Here is a 17,621-nt window from a genome sequence, read left to right as displayed (position 1 = left end):
CACATACTTGTAGTGATACATTTGGAATGTATATGAAATATTGAAAGACATATGTTGAGAAAAGAATCTTATAGTGTTTCTGGTGGCCACCATTAATATACGTTGGTCAATGTTGGCATCTCTTGTGTACCCCTGGCAAATGGTGTCCTTGCATTTCCTTAGTTGCCATTCCTGGCATTTGGAATAAATCTACCTCATGTGGTACTTGCTTCTCACTTTAGCTGGTCCCCAATGGAAACTTCTAACATTAGAAAGCCACCCCTTTCACCTTATGTCAACAAATAATATCTCATGGACACTCTCTGCATCTAATGGCCACTACTGGCGTTTGAAGCGCTCCTACGTTATCCTTGAGATAAGAAGTACATTCCTATTAAAAGCTGGACATCTGACATCTGGTGAGCATCCATTCCACACAGTGACATCTAGAAGGCATCATGTCATATGTCATCTGAATGCCACACTTAACATGTGATGGTGATATAGACATGACCAAACCTTTCGAAGCAGAACAGTATTACATATTCATAACTTAGGGTAAATTAGTATTTTTGCCAAGCACAAAAAGCTAATTTTGAGGGCAAAATGTGTATTTTTATTATCAAGTTGATGTTCGAGAGCCGAGAGTTTCATTTCCAAAATTGAAAAACAGCTTTTAGAGAGCAAAATTAATATATTTTCAGTACCTAAAAATCTGAAGAGTGAGAATGAAATGAGCGTGTTTTAAAAATATATGTAAGCTGACAACATGATATGTTTTGCTTTTTCCTTGCTGCTAGGGTGCACTTTGCCTGCTAGTTCAAGACATATGAAGGCATTTCACCTTCTATATTGATAGCTTTTCATGACATTATCATCATTTCCACTGTGCTGTGTGACGCGAGAGCATGCAAGACCAGCATAATCTTAGGAACACATATGCTTTCTGAACCTTTAAGGAAGTTGTATCATCTGTGGTAGCTTTGCTTCCTGGAGCCTGGCATTGTGAGATCCTTGTAACATTTAATTTCCCTTCCCCCGCCTGCGGATAGATTCTAGGTAATTTTATTCTAATAAAAATATATGTGGAAGGCGCAGAATTTGATAAGAAAAGGCCGTAGAATAAAGACAAAGTAGAAAATATACATTTTACAAAATAACAGGAGGCCATGTCAATTTGCTTTCCTATGTTATCTGAATTGTCCGTAAAACTCTAAACTTTTTAACAATTTTTTCTGGCAGAAATTATGCAAAAACAATGCAGTTCGAATACATTATTTCAATCTTTTCTTGAGCAGTAGCCATCCCCTAAAGGTTGTTCTTGTTTAGCACACCATAAAATACAAATATTTTTTGGAGTGTGCCCATTGTAAAATGAGTAGCGGGAGGGCTGGCTTTCTTGAGTTTTAGGTCCAGTGCAGTTCGGGGCTGTCAAGTATATTCCACCACTTTAGAAGTTCACTAGATGCATTGCATCCCCCTCAAATGTAAAGATTTGTATACTACCACTTGTGACAGTGGGCAAACAGCATGCCTATGCGTACCTTTTTTCTTAGTGGTCTCATCCAGCACTTGTTCGGCATTTCCTGAAGACGCAAGTGACTTTGTGGGCAATGTTTTCTTGGGTCTGCTCCTGTTGCTCTTTTGTTGTCCAGAATGTATTTGCAAGTCAGATGTGCAAACTCTGGTTGTGGACTGAGGTTCTGAGCATCCAGACAATCCGTTCTGTTGTGGGTGTGCTTCTCCTGAAAGAGAAAGATCCACTGAGATGAAAGATGAGCATTCATGTCATGCTTTGCACCTGGAAAAACAATTTTAATGAGAGTGGCCATGCAAAATTTTTGTTCTCTCCTCCCTCCCTCAAATTTACATCGAACTGGTACATAGAAGCCTGAACTCCCTCATGTCCCATCGGTCCCCTTCTTACAAGGGGTGTCATACTTAATAAACCCACATTTTGATTTATTTGGGAACAATCCTACTGACCAGCAATTCTTCACTACGATTTGTACCCTTTCCTTGGCAATATTGTACAAGTTCGTATCTTGCAATCTATATTGTTGTAAGTCAATACTTTTGCCCTGTCGGTCTTTCTGCTGAATGCAATTTATGACAATTATCTAACCACAGTGTTCATGTGTACATTTTAATAACCTTGCAAATGAATTACAGCCTATTCAATGTTAAAGACTTTCAAACAGAGGTTGCATGAAGTATTTGTTTCAGTACTAAATAGTACTCACTCGTGCACTTGTAAATTATCTTTGTACAACTGGAATAAAGACAGCCATTTATCCAGTTATGATTATCATGGTATATTAGGGTAACATCGATTTAACAAAATGTGTAATGCCTTGCGGTGTCAATGGTAAGTGCTCTAATGCCCTTGGGACACGTCTGCGCTATATAAAACTGCAAAAAAATTATGCTGCAACATCTGCTGTCCATAATTTGCTTCAAGTAACCTGAGTTCAAGGAACCAATGATTTAGGCACTCAGGGTACAACTATTAATCAGTTCAGGCTCTAGGGCAGTGTGACCGGTGCCACCACACTGGGTGCTGACGCGGGAGGGGGCGCTGTGTATTATCACGTAAAAGAACTTGAAGCAGCGTTCCTTGCCTCCAGCACTTTTCAGGAAACAATAAAAAATGTCAAGATAACTGGTGATTAATGTTCTGCCTTGGGGAGGAATCGGAGTTTTGAGGGGCACTGTTAAAGAGTAGTAGTGAGGCAATCTGTGACGGTGGTGGTCATTGGGGGCGCCAACAAACACTGTCGCACAGGGCACCACCAGCGCTAAGGCTAGCCGTGAATCAGTTATATGGAGGGTGATATGTAGGAAATGTGGAACATTTCCCCAAAGAATGCCAGTTGAGAAAGACCACTATTGTTGGTGCATAACTAACCACTTTTCTGGAGCGTCTGTCATGTGATTGATTTTTCCCATTACTAGTGGACTTTTAGAAGTTACAGTCTTTCCAGAAATCTCCTTATTCACAAACAGATGAGTCCACATGTGGTAGCAGCTCAGACATTTATCATAGGTTGGCTAAACACAAGCCATTTTCAGAGTGTGGTCTAAAGACAACCTTGTTGGCTGTATGTTCATTTCTAATCTTTACTTGATTAATTTGGGAGATCTCGGGCTGCATTTACATAGCACTTCATAACCCTGATGAGTTAGCAAAGTGCAGTGGTCTACAAGTAGAATGTTGTACTGTGTTGGCGTGCCAGATTAAGAGGTTTTTGATTTGGAGTTTGGCCTGTTTTGAAAGTGCTTGGTGTTAAGTGTGAATGACCACAGTGATGTTCTTACCCTGACTTAAGAGCCTCTACACAAGTATGTAATGGCAGAAATTTGAGTAAGAGTAGACTGCTGGCACTTTGGTAATTTCTTTTTGTGTCTGCTTGAAAATGTGTGAATTATGAGATTTCAACAAATGGTGTTTTGTTGTCGTGCATGTTTCATGTTGCTCTGATTATGCGCTTATTTTTCTTCTGAATATAACTTTAGTAATTAGGGGAAAGGTAATAGACCAACCACACAAATAAGCGGATCTTCTGTTAACCCTCTAGTACATTCCTCTGCCCCATTTGGGGGGTAGGGAAAGTTGGAACACACGATGGCAGGGCCATCATCATACGGTGGTGATGTCTTTAGGGGGCAGGGGAATGTGGAAGACCCAATGGCAGGCCATTGCCATGCGGTGGTGATGTAATCGAAAAAAAGGGTGGACTGGCCACCCACTTCGTAGAAGTTAAGTCCTTGCAGTACCACCATGTAAAGGATGCGGTCTTGTACAGAACACCTATGAATTGCCCCTGACGTTCAAGGAGAAAATTCCCCAGCCATCAAACATTTCAGATGTGTTACCTGGAGTTATACAATTCCAATACCTGGTTCTGTCTGGGGACCATGGGCAGAGGACTAATTGGGTGGAGGCATAGGTAACGGACGAAAAAGAGGGTAAGTCAGAGGGACAGGTGACCAACTGCGACGGAATATTTCATGTGCTGTGGCTCCCGTGAATTAGGTGGGAGTTGCCATGTGTGAAAAACAAAATCAAATTACGAAAAACTGATCTGAAGTGCAAAGTATAGACTGGACATTTATGTTTAATAGATGTTTCTTCACTGTCATCTGAAATGTATCGTTCCCCAACTACTATTTGGCAGGTTACTAATTTACAAAGCTACTTGGGTAGGTTACTAAGTCACAAATCTGCTGCGAGCTTGTTACGAATTACATATACCTGTAATTCCTGAACGTGCTGGTAAGGATTCTTCAAAACATGCTTTAGAGGGCTGGTCGGTTGTGACCCTTTCCACTTCCTGTACACGGCCTGTCTTGACATTGGAAGAGCCACTTGGCAGGTAGTCCTTATCAAAGCTGTTGAAGTAGTTACCGCACATCCCTTGTAGTCCTTCTTTTTCCTCGTTAGCTCTGGCCCACGTGTCAGCAAGCTGCGGCTTACTCTACTTGCTTAATAGGTGGTGGGTTTTCAGTGTCAACTCAAAATGTATCATCTCCAACTATTACTGGGCAGGTTACCAACTTACTAAGCTACTTGGGAAAGTTAATAACTCACCAATTTGCTGTCTGCCAGTAATGGACTGCACATACCTGTAATTCCTGAACGTGCTGGTAAAGGTTCTTCACAACATGCTTTAGAGGGCTGGTCGGTTGTGACCCTTTCTTCTTCCTGAACACAGTCCGTCTTCTCATTGGAAGAGTCACTGGACAGGTTGTCCTTATCAAACCCGTTTATGTAGTTACCGCACATCCCTTGTGGCCCTTCTTTTTCCTCATTAGCTCCGGTTCCCTTGTCAGCAAGCTGTGGCTTACTCTTGGTTCGTTTCCTTTTGTTGATCTGAAGGAGAAACATGACACTGTGACCTCACAAAAGACAAGTGAGGAAAAGAGGTTCTTTCACTACGGACATACACTGTTAGAAGAGGAGCTCACTCTTGGTAACTAAAGACCCAACAACAGACATCAGAACATGTATCTATTCCAGATTCCCCATGAAATACACAGATAATGAGCCTTCCTCATCACCCGCTGCAGGAAACTGTAGCCAAACTCTTGACCTCAAAACAGATTAAAACAAGCATTTGCAATACAATTGGTCTCACATTTTCTTGAGTTAGAGCCATTGGCATTGTAAATCCATAACTGGACTTTTCTTGCCATATAAATTGGTCAGTCCTGCCTCATAATTTCATCTTTTCCTGCCATATAATTCCAGTGGCCCAGCATTTGATTAAAGCACTTCCATTTACCTTCTTCCTCTATCTTAAAACATATACAATTATCATATAAACCTTTATCAGAAATAAACTTTTGGGAATAGGGTGTAATGCTCAAAATACCATAACAAAAATATCATTTGGGACGGACTGGAGGGTGAAAGGAAAGAGGGAGTTGGGAGTAAAGATGGAGAGGACAAGTGGCGTAGTAACAGTGTCATGGGCCCTGGAGTAATAAAGGAAAATGGTTGACTGCAATTTTGGTAGGAAAATACTGCAGTAATTAGAGTTGAGTGGGGTCCACAGGTCTCTGGGCCCCAGTGCCGCTGCACCTGTTGCTCCATTGATAACTAGGCCTCAGGAGAGGAAGCGGATGAGGCAGAAAAAGAGAAGTGAAAGGAATACAACAGACAAAAAATAACAAGAAAATGAAAACACAACTAAGAGAAGAAATTAAGCGAACATATGAGTGAAAAGAAAAAAGGGAAGGAAGCTAGCGAGCGAAGGAAAGAGGAAAAAATAATGAAAGAAGTGTTAAAAGAAAGAAAAATGAACATTAGATGAAAAAAGCGTGATGTGAGAGAAACAAGCAGTGAAAGAACAGGGCATGTATATAACATTAAATGAATAAAAGCGTGATGGTGAGAAAAATAAGCAGCGAAAGAACAGGGCATGTATGTACTGACACATTTCCCACAGACACAGAATGGGAAAACCACTTTGACACTTTGGGTCCTGACAATTAACGCTGATGAAGAAAAAAGAGAGGAACAACATTTTTTACGCTAGTTCTGAGCTTTGCAGGATTAGCGTAAAAAACGCCTGTTCTGAGCAGGCGTTAAAAGTGCCGAAGAAAATGACGCAAAGAAATCTCTTGGATTTCTTTGTGCCATTTTTTCAGCTCCCCCTAACGGGGGAATGCCCCCTTTGCATACATTATGCATGGCGCAGGCATAACGTAGTGCAAAGGGCTACAAAGTGGCGCAATGCATGCATTGCACCACTTTGTAAATTTGGCGCAGCGATTTTGGCGTCGCCTTGTGCCACAATAGCATAAAAAAATGATGATGCTAATGTGGCACAAGGCGGCGCTAGGGGCTCTTAAATCAGCCCCTTAATTGGCTCCCCCACATCCTCAAACAGAAGTCAGAGTGTGGAACAGCATGGGGTACTGCAGAACAGCAGGAGGTGCATTAACAGAATTGTATGTGAACCCCAATAAAGCAATATTGGGGTGCTTCAAATCAGGATTGGGGGTATACACAGAGCTGTGTCCCAGCCAAGTGTTGGAATAAAAGAAAGGCAGCAGGTGAGGAATGAGAAACACAGTGCTGTGTATTTCCTGGTGTTGGAATAATGGGGCGCTGCAGGTTAGGGTTGAGGTGCACAGAGTTGTTTGTCGGCTGCAGTACTGGAATAGTAACGGGCATATAAGGTCAGAAGTGAGGTATGTTAAGGGAGCTATTTGTGGAACCTAGTAATGGCATGCCAGTGTTGCCGAGTGTTAGCCTGGAGGTGCCCTGGTGAAGCTGCGAGTGGAGCCCAGTATGGGAGTGACATTGCCTCTGAACCACAGAAGCGAGAAGTCCTGAAGGGCGTGTGTGTGAGCCTTAGTACTGAGACGAAATGTGTACTGAATGTTAGAATTGATGGATTCTGGCAGAGCTGTGGTGGTTCCCAACAACAGTGGCTCTGGATGTTAGACTTGAGGTACACTGGCTGAGCTGTGTTTTGCTCTTTTGGGTCCAGTATTGCCTTGGCAGTGGGACTGAATATTAGAATTTAGCTGCTGTAATGGAACTGTATGTAAGCGGGGTCCCAGTATAGGAAAGGGAGTGACCTCGGGGGTAGAACTGAGGTGCACTGATGGAGCTGTGCCTGAGGTCCCAGTACTGGAGCAGCACAGTGTAATGACTGCAAGAACTGAGGTGCTCTGGCAGACAGCGTGTGTAGGGTTCCTGGCACTGGCTGAAGGCTTGGAGTGTGTGAACTGAGGTACACTGATGGAGCTTCAAGTGGGATCCCAGTATGGGGCAGAAGTGGTCACTCTCTAAGTATTGCGGAGCCCCGCTAGAGCTGGGTGCCTAGGATATAAGCAAGTACAAGCAATCCTCCGCCTTTGCTCTCAGCACACAGGCAGGCACACATGGTAAAGAAAATCTAAGTCAAAGAAGGGCGGGAACCAGGCAGCTGAGAAAGGGTGCAGAGAGCCCACAAAGATCAAATGTGGCCAAGATAACAGCCTGATTTATAGCATTGTTTACAGCTAAGCTCAGGGGAAGAATGCTCTGCAAATGAAAAGGGAAGCTTCCCTGAACAGGAGCAGGAAAGAAAGGAAAAAAAAGTCCCCTGCTGACCACATAAACAGGACAAAGCATAATTATGCCAGTAGTTACTCCCTGCTCCCACACAGAAGAAGGAAGGACAAAAAGGCATGACTGGCCACTATCAAGCAAGGATTTTTAAATTATACTGAAACTAACAAATGAAATAGCTGGAAGCCCACAGAAGAAGTATACTTAAAAGTATACAAGAGTTTGTACGCTCACGCTTGACCTAAAAAGGACCTATTCCCATTCAGAAAATGTTGTAAACAAGCTACCTCAAGATTCTTTGAGTAACTTTCCTCATTAAATTCTAACGCCACATATTACATCCCTGTCATATTTGTCCTATATAGACCGCTCCTATCTGATGAAATCATTCTGTCATTGTATCTCATTGCAGCAGTTCTTGGTCAATTACCTTGATACTCCATGAACATAATGTATGTCACATAAACAAATAACAAAGTAATACAGTGAAAACTCTTCTGAAGCTTTTGTGTAAAGTGTGACTCAAAGTTTGGCTCTACATATTGTGATGAGTTTCTTTATGCAGTGTGCACATAAAAAATGCAAGGCATTTAAGAACTTGGCATCATATGGAGCATTCATTAAAATATTTACTTGGGTTTCCACCACATTACCCTACAGACGTCTACACTTCTGCTGTCCTTAGGTGCCATCTAAGCACAGCCACATTAGAAAGTAATTTATTTTTCACATTGCAACTCAATGAACACCTAGCCTGAACCTTTGCCCAAAATAAGCGCTGCATAACACTTTTTTATAACTTATTTAATTTTATACAATATAGCATAAAAACCTGTTCATCACAGCTCAGACAAAATAAGCAAATAGGTTAATGATATGGAAGTCTCCGATTCCCACCAACCTAACATCTCCACTTCCCATTCAAATCAATGTGGTCCAGTCCTTGTGGTCCCACCAGGATGCAATTTATAAACAGACTTTTCTATCTTTGCATACATGTCCATACCCCAGGTCCATTCCTCAACAGTTGGCGGGGCACTTGCAAGCCATGGATGTTCCTTTTTGCAACTAGAAAGCCAATGTCTACCAATCAAAAGAGCCTGGCGGTGCCAACCCCCTCGCCTCATTTGCCAGTATGGCATACTTGGGACAATCAATCATCAAAAAAGGTGGAAATCCTGTATTCCCGGGAACCAGGGTAATCAATAGTCTAAACAAACATGGTTTCCTCAGAGGGAGTCATAAGCATGCACTCGCAGGGTAAAAACAATCAACATGCACACATAGTACAACTATACAAACATTTAGTAGTATTTAAGCATCAATTTCAAAAAGGTGATCCAGTAAATGGTGCAGTGAACATGACATATGTGAATAAATTGTGTGTGAAGTGTGATTGTAAATGGAAACAAAGCAAAAAATACTGTAGACATATTTACAAAATAGTTAATAGGAGTCGAATCATCTATGCCAGTAACATGCAGATGTTCATCCATTGTTATTCACCAAACTGAACTTTTAATATGTCAGTATTGGAAGTAACCTTGGGGTAAGGCACCAACACAAATTCCACCTGATCACCCAGTGCATAATGTATGTTTGATGAGTGTCGGGCAATGGATGGACAGCCCCATTTCTTCTGAAAAAAATCAGCCCCTGCTGAGTGACATCTTAGACAATGGCAGTCCCTCCGAATACCCATGTACCACAGTTTGGTGAGGTCATAGTACACCCAATGAAAGTATTTGAATTGAATCAGTCAAAGGTGAGCTGACACAGCCAGGTCTCTGTCTGCCATTCTAGTCTCCCTCCATTCATGATTGTCTAAAGGGTCCACGTCTAATTGCCATTTGTAGTGCAGCTGAATTATGTGGGTCCAGTATACCACCAGGGAGCTTTAAATCTGGAATATCTGTTTTTCATTCAATTGTTGGATGAGTACTTTTGATTTGATCAGGTTAAAGGCAAGCAATTAAATTCTGTAGGCAATACCCATGTTGTGATAGTGCTGGCGTAGTTGCAAGTACCGAAAGAATTAAGATATGCAGACTGAGTTCATTCTTCAATTGTTTGAAGGGCTTAATGCATTTACCCAACCAGACGTCTCTAACCTAAGATATACCAATTAAGTCTCAGCCTCCCCAACAGAGGGACTATATTTAGGTCCCAACTTTGCTGTGAAGTCCTGGAAATGTGTATGTCAAACTATTTAAAGGATTTGTTTATAACAAAGAAAGTACTGAAACAAGATAGGGTTGGTTATGAACATTGCTCTCATACCCATAAATCATGATCGCGCTTAAAAAAATGTATACATAAAAAAATTAACCCATCTCTAGGCTGAGGGGCCTGTAAATCAGCGAGACCAATGAATAACCTGCTATTACGTATTGTGTTTTGGAATCTCGTGTCTCCATAAATTCACAGCATGCCTAGCAATCTGTGGATTGATTCTTCTAGTTTTTTCACATGGACCAATAAGTCATCAGACTAGAGTGACACATTCCTTGTGGCCCATGGGCCATATGATGCCTGTAAGTTAAGCGTCTCTAAGGATTCACTCTGCCAATGGTTCCACAACTAATGCAATCAGAAGGGGAGAGAGTATCCCTGTCTGGTGCCCCTTCCAACCGGGAAAGGGAGTGACAACACCTCATTAAATCAAACGCACACCCAGGGTTCTTGGTATAGTATGTGAACTAATTTCAGTACATGAGGCCTGAAGTTTGCTCTGTGTAGAATTTGAAACATAAAAGCCAGATGAATGGAATCAAAGGCCTTCTCAAAGTCTATTAAGACCAAGGCAATTTCTTCTTGCATTTCTGTCATTCTAGCAAGTGATTCTTTCCACTTTGGGGGATGAAGCCAATCTGATCTGCATGAACTAGCAACTGAACTTCTGCCGTCAGCTTTGTGGCCAGGATCTTTGGCAGAATTTTTGTTTCTGTATTTACTATGGATAAGAAGCGATAAGAGGAGCAGTCAGTTGGATCCTTCCCAGGTTTGGAAGAGCTGCATAACTAACCCATGCTTGATACAGTGGGCGCTCCACAGTCAGTACTGAGATAGGTGTTTACATCAGACTTAATTTTTAAGGTACTGCAATGCTCTAAGTTGTGTTCATTATATTCATATATTGTAAAATCATATTTCTTTTCTTTGCTTGTATCATATTGGTGAATAAGGTTGGCCAGTATTTAAGCACCTATGTCCATGTAGCATTTACAGTTGATGATTATTTTGATGCTTTTCACCAGATATTAAGAAGGTTAGGGACAAAACAAAGACTAACATTTTAAGTAATAATCAAACACTAGAAGGGATTATATTCACTGTTCCTGTTTCCTTCATTCTACAACCACTGAATGTATATTCATCGATCTTTGTGAACAAATTGAGAGGTTTCTATTGCTATGTACCAGCACCAAAGGTGCTCTCCTTTCTAGACAACATAAATGTCCCCATGCTGTTGAAAAGTATTTTTTTGTCTTTGCATATGCAGCAATTCTAGTCTTTCATATCCAGTTAGTGCTACATTGTACCTTGGCTTCAAGGCAAGTATTGGGGGAGGAAAAAGAAATGAGCTTTAAAGTCTATGTTACAACCTGTTTGTTACATTTGCTTCTACATCTTTCCACAGTAAGACTAATTGAGAACAAGGTGACCATTTAACTCTGCCCGACCTACCTAGATCATGAAATTAGCACTATCATAATGTGCCACAAACAGTTGTGTGATGGCTCTACGTTTCCACGCCCAAACATCAATAACCATGACAGAATAAATGTGTACCTCTGCAGTATTCATTAATTGCATTAACATATTAAAAGTACTAATGTTCTCTTACCTTTTTCTTTCCTGACATACTCCATTCTCTGAGTACTGCTAAAGCACTACCTAATAAAAAAAAAAAGATTGTTTTGCCTTGATGAAATGGTCATTGTTAAGTTCTTTCATCTGCCTAAGTAAAGCATACATTTATTAACAGATTTGACTCTTCAAAACTGCCAGTCCAGTCAATAATCCAGTTTCAGTCATAAGCCACGGAGCCACAAGACACTTTCGTTATGCTTAGATGATCAAGTCCTGCACTGCTCCTCAGATGTCTAGTCACAGGTGTGTCACCTTCGAAGGTGCACACATTCAGAAGGGGGTGCTTAGCAGGCTGCAAACAGGGAGACAGTCCCTCTTCTTGTCTTCTGCTAAGAATTTATTCCCATATGGTAGCATGGGCCGAAGTAAAACCAGTCTCTTGCCGCTAAGATCCACTTAATCAGGGACGCAAAAAAGTAATTAAATGTAAATAATAAAAAGAAACACACAGATATCTGTTCAACAGACATCTTTCCCAAACTTAAGCAAGCACTGCCAGACCTGAACCAGGAGAAGGGGAGTTTGTATTTCCTCAGCACATTGCAATATCTTGTAGTTGGAATCAAAATTCAGAATGGTCCTTAAACCTTTGCCAAACTAAAAGAAACTGAGGAATGATACACATAGCTTTTTGACAATGTTTAATTTTAAATCCAAATATTTGTTAGGCCCCATAGTTATTCTTAGGATGTCACCACCCACATCTAACACTGGCTCCTTCCACTTCAACCTCTGGAACGCTCCCTGCTTGCATTGATACGGCCCAAAGCCTTCAATCCTCAGATCAATTTAGTGACTTTGATTCTTCACCCTGACAAGGGTTGTGAATATTGCTTGAGGTGGGTAGTCATCCACTCCAAATAATAATTCAGTTTCTTACAATAGAACATTAGGGAATAACAGCTAAGTTTATTTAACCTTAAGGATTCTCAGTGAATTGAATATCTGCAGATTTATTTGTTTAACCTCCAGATCACAGGCTAGTTTCCAGGCAGGACTTACCCTTCTTTCCTAGTTCATAGGTCAAAAGTAAGTATCATTTAGTTTGATAATTATAATGCCTATTATTATTGCCAAAGAATATCTCAGAATGTTCTTTATAAATAGTCCATATATAGAGGGGGACGAATGGAGAACAAGATGGCTATTAGAACTTCGTAAGCGTAAGAAGGCAAGGTTTTGGTTAGCTAGCCACTGTTGAGTTACTTTAATATGCCAAATTGTAAGGTTTTGATTGTAAAGCAGTACACATGGTTGAAAGGACATTGCCTAAATTTTTTGTTTGGTACACTTCAATACTGTTATCGTAAGACACTAATAATAAAAGTCATGCACTGCAACCATCTTAGCTACTCTGTTTCATAGAATTATCCACCTCCTTAGATAACACTTAACAGCAGAACAGTAAGTCAAATAATCCATCTAACATGGAGAGTAGTATGCATTCCTGAGCTCAGCATCACAATCAAGTTATTTTGTATACCATTTTCAATAATTTTCAGGCAATGGTGGCGTGTAGGCATGGGGCATGGTCATCTGTGGCAACAAACAACCCATTCTATCATTCTTACTGCTAGGCTTTACTTGGCTTGCTGCATTAATTCTCTGTTTACTTGTTTAATAGCTATGCTAGTTAACGTTGCCAGCAAGAAAAAAGGTAATATTATAAAGAAGCAAATGTATTGTGGCCGCTTCTCATCTTTCTAGTGGGTTGATCCAATTAAACTGAAGTCGTCTCACACGAGCTAGCAGAAATGGTAAAAGACTCATCAGGACTCCTTGAGTATATACATGAACTTTTGTTTCATGTAATTCAGTATTTGAACTTAGGAATGAATGTGGCATTTCTGTTCCCCAATATGAATTCTACACAACACTCCTTCCATCCATCCCAGTTTAATATCTATCTTTAATCACATAAAGATTATTAACGAGGAAAGTCAACGATAATGCGTCCTGGTTCGCATACTATATCTCAGTATTTTGTTTTTTGCAGCACATGGATTTGTAAACAAAAGCATTTAATTGAAATGGAGCTGAGACACCTTGGCCTGAGTACTCACCATCAACAAATGCTTGAATCGCCTTATCAATGTCATTGTCAAACTGCTGCAGCACCAGAACAATTTCATTATTACTTTTATTGTGCACAACAGATCGAACAGCAGAGATCTAAAGAAAAGACAAGTGATAAAGAAACATAATGATGCATCTGAAGGAAACCAGTCCTGAGAATGAAAGGAAGCAAGTACTATACTCTTTGGGTTTTATACACTATATGTAACATAGATTAATGCTACAAAAGAATAACAAGCACTGTCAAAGTTAATGGGTCTGGCTCGAATTGTGATTTATAAGCTGTATCTCTGCAGTGTCTGTGTCGAATTGGAGGAAGCATCTGTGTGGTCAGGGCGGGCTTTAGGACTGGTGGTGCCCTGTGCGACAGTTTATTTTGGTGCCCTCCCACCACATGACCTTCTCCTTGGTTTTACTCACTACCATCTGGCAAATGTGCCCCTCATCTCTCCATCGCTCCCCTTTCACATACATTCATGTGTTTTAAAGCACTTGTAAAGGCTGGCTTTACTAATCCACTCAGCTATCCACATAAAATATAGGGACATATTTAAGAGCCCCTTGCGCCATTCTAACACCACATTAGCATAATTTGTTTTAAGCTAATGTGGCGTTAAAAGGCCCAAAATGCTGCGCCATATTTACAAAGTGGCGCAATGTATGCATTGCACCACTTTGTAACCCTCTGCGCTACACTAACCCTGCGCCAAGCATAATGTATGCAAAGGGGGCATCCCCCCGTTAGGGGGGTAAAAAAAAGGACGCAAAGAAATGTCTCAGATTTCTTTGCGTAATTTTTTTCCAGCACTTTTAACATCTGTTCAGAGCAGACATTAAAAGGAGGCTTCCAATGGTTACAATGGGACTCTGGGTGCTTTGCAGGATTAGCGGAAAAAAAATTCACGCTAATCCTGCAAAGTGCTGGACTAGCGTAAAGAATTCTGACGCTAGTCCCCTAACTACCGCTATGGTGTGCCGTATTTTAGATATGCTGCAAACATTGTGGCGTTAGGGGGCGCTAGGGGGTGCAAGAAAAGTGGGACTGCACTATGTGCAGCCCCACTTTTCCTAAATATGCCCCATCATTCGTTTTTTTTATTCAGCAAGCATATTAACCCTCTATGCTACTTTATGTGGAGTCAAAGCTGCAGCTAGGCAAACTCCCATCTCTCTCCCTAGTAGGAACATTAATCACAAGAGGTATCTTGACATTTTAATTGTTTCCTGAAGGCTGGACACACTGGGAGCTACTGACTTTGCAGTTGCTTTTTAGAAATGCAGAACAGCATTGCAATCAATGCTTTTTGTTGGTGCTGTTTACTATCAGCAAGAAAGAAAAATGCAATGAAACAGCCCTTGTTGGTGGTCACATCATTCTATAGGTGAGTGCATCTATTATCATGCATGCCCCTACCTAATGAATGACGTGGGTGCCATTTTCTTTTATTTTCTATTGACTGATCTAAGATGATAGGATGGACACTACTTAGATCAGTCTATTAAAAAAATAACTTTTAAATGTGCAAACATGCTTTTGTGGAGGGCAAGCAGCAATTTGACGCCCTGCCTGCTGAAAATATACATTAAAAAAATATATTTAAAATAAAAAGTGGAGGTGGATGGGTGAGTTGAGGGAAAGCAACAGAAGTGTGCAGGGCACGAGGATGAGATCAATACAGGGGAGAGGGGAAAAGCACTTGAGGCAAGCATCAACACAGGTGCTGAGGGAAAAATTGCACAGGAGAGAGGGCAAGCAGTTATGAGAGAGATAGCAAAAACAGAGCATGGGGTGGGTATTTTAAGCTGAGGAGAGGAACGCAAGAGGGAGAGCACTGGAAAACACCTGGCCTCTGAAGGCATTCTTAACCAAAATGGAAAACGCAGGACCCTAAAAGTGAGCAGTAGAAGGATGTAATCAGCCAGTCAAAAGGATGGTTATGCTCCAGAGGATGCACATATACAAGATGTACAAAAAAAACGTCAAATAAGAAGCATGCAAATGAGTGTGACAATAAATTCAACCAATGATAACACATGATTGAGCACATCAGCACTTGCACATCACAAAGTCTCTGCCTGAGAACTCTCACAAACAGTCTGTCACTAGTCATTTGTGACCTGCAAGCAAGCTGGGGCCAGGCCAGGGAGGAAGGAAGGGTGTGCCCGACACCTCAGGGGGTGGAAACCTCTAGAAACTTCCTCTATGTTAGAGTGGGCACTTGGTATAAATGAGGGACCCGGCTCCTCAGTATGCTTCTTGGCCATGAGGACTGCTGTGCTGCTGAAAGGACTGCCACTCTGCTGGACTGCTGCCCTGTTGTGCTGATCTGCTGCCCTCTTGCTTGGATTAGAAGGACTGGACCTGCGTCTCTAAGCTCAGTGATGCCAAGTGCTGGTTGGCTGGCCTCCTGATCAGAAGCTTCAGGAACAGAACAGGCCTCAAACTACCTTGAACCCAGCACCCAGACTCTCCCATCTGTGAGTCCTGCCCTCCCAAGTGCTGCTACTCCAGTCCTGGACCACTGGAATTGGACCTCAATGTGCTCTGCCAGCCCATCTGTGGATTTAGCAGAACCGATGCATCTCCTTCGTGGTGCAGCATATCTCCTGCAGAACCAACTCATCGCCTCTGCTGTATGGACTTTCCAGACGCAAGCCCATTGAAACCACTGCTAAGCGACGTATATCCATGCAAAGACATTGCTTTGCCCAACGCAGCACATTGGAACTGCCATGTCGCAACGCACCTCCATGCAAGGACTTCACATTGCACTTCGCAACTCCCCGTAACTGCTGCTGTGCAATGCATACTGTCACCCGGACCTCACATCGCCTTTGCAACGCATACTCAACGCAGGACTCTGCATGTCATTGCAACTAAGATTAAGGTCCTGGGTTCTGCAGACTATAGGTCTCTATAGCCATCCCACACTCCATTACGGTCGGCATGAACTTGTCACTTTGGCCGGTCTGGCACAACCAGATAACCACAGTCTGGTGCTTTTTGATGCTATTTTCTCTGAAATCTGTAAACATACATGTTAGAAATGGGGTCTGTAGTTGGCAGAGGTATACACCTTTGTCTAAGTAGGGACCACAATACTAGTCAGGGTATGTCACACACAATACATACTATCCTTTGCCCACCCTCTGGTAGCTTGGTACTGAGCAGTTAGGCTTAATTTAGAAGGCAATGTGTAAAGTATTTGTGCAATAAATCATACAGTAACACAGTCAAAAAAACACAAAAATACATCACACAGATTTAGAAAAATATAGGATATTTATCTGGTTTAATTAAGGTCAAAACTATAAAGATTCAATAAGCATAAATTGAGATATCACTTTTGCAAGATTAAAAAGAGTCTTAAATCTTAGAAATCAACAGTTCTCTTGTTTGCACAAAGTACCTGGTTTGGAGATGCGTGGAAAAATAGAGTGTGAGTTGGATTTTCCAATGTGGCACAGACGACCTGTTGTTTCTTTCCACGCTGCAAGGGGCTTTGCGTCGATTTCCGGTGTGCAGTCTTGGTTTCTCACTGTGATGCGGGGATCTTTTTGACACCCAGGGACGATGCAGGAAAAATCCTGGCCATGCAGGAAAATGTCACAGGCGTTGCGTCGATCCGGTAGGTGATTTGTGGAATTTGTTTGTCGCACGCAGGTGCTGCATAGATTCTTCACTCGGGAAGTCGGGCTGCGGCATCCCGGTTCGGATGTGTGTTGATCCAGTAGGCTGTGCATCGTATTTCGAGCCGCAAGGCAAGTGCTGCATCGATTCTTTACTCAGGAAGTCAGGCTGCATCTTTCCGGCTCAGCTGTGCAGCGATTTCCCGGTCGCAAAATGGCTGTGCACCATTTCCGGCAGGCTGTGTTTCAATTTTAGACGCACAAGGAGTTTCCTATAGAGATGAAGTCTTTTTGGCCCTGAGACTTCTTAAAAAAGGAGGCAAGCTCCATCCAAGCCCTTGGAGAGCACTTCTCAGCAAAGTCAGAGGGCACCAAGGCAGCAGGGCAACAGCAGGGCAGCAGTCCTTCTCAGCAAAGTGTCCAGATGAGTTCTTTGGGCAGCTAGGCAGTTCCTCTTGACAGGTTGCAGGTGCAGGTCCATAAGTGTCTGATTTGG

At 41.9% G+C, this 17,621-nt stretch overlaps 1 protein-coding gene across 2 annotated transcripts in view; it reads right to left on the bottom strand.

Moving 5' to 3' along the window:
* The window catches only part of SPATS2L (spermatogenesis associated serine rich 2 like), a 200,512-nt gene that overhangs the window by 46,981 nt on the left and 135,910 nt on the right, over positions 1 to 17,621 (bottom strand). For both annotated transcript variants that reach the window (XM_069225771.1, XM_069225772.1), the window contains exons 4-7: positions 13,483 to 13,591; positions 11,394 to 11,443; positions 4,606 to 4,852; positions 1,524 to 1,724 (exon numbers count right to left, since the gene is read on the bottom strand). In XM_069225771.1, the coding sequence (XP_069081872.1) occupies positions 1,524 to 1,724; positions 4,606 to 4,852; positions 11,394 to 11,443; positions 13,483 to 13,591 (607 nt within the window). The remainder of the gene's footprint in view (positions 1 to 1,523; positions 1,725 to 4,605; positions 4,853 to 11,393; positions 11,444 to 13,482; positions 13,592 to 17,621) is intronic.

The sequence above is a fragment of the Pleurodeles waltl genome, chromosome 3_1 (assembly GCF_031143425.1).
Source record: "Pleurodeles waltl isolate 20211129_DDA chromosome 3_1, aPleWal1.hap1.20221129, whole genome shotgun sequence".
NCBI classification, from domain to species: domain Eukaryota; kingdom Metazoa; phylum Chordata; class Amphibia; order Caudata; family Salamandridae; genus Pleurodeles; species Pleurodeles waltl.
This window is presented reverse-complemented; position numbering and strand designations above follow the sequence as displayed.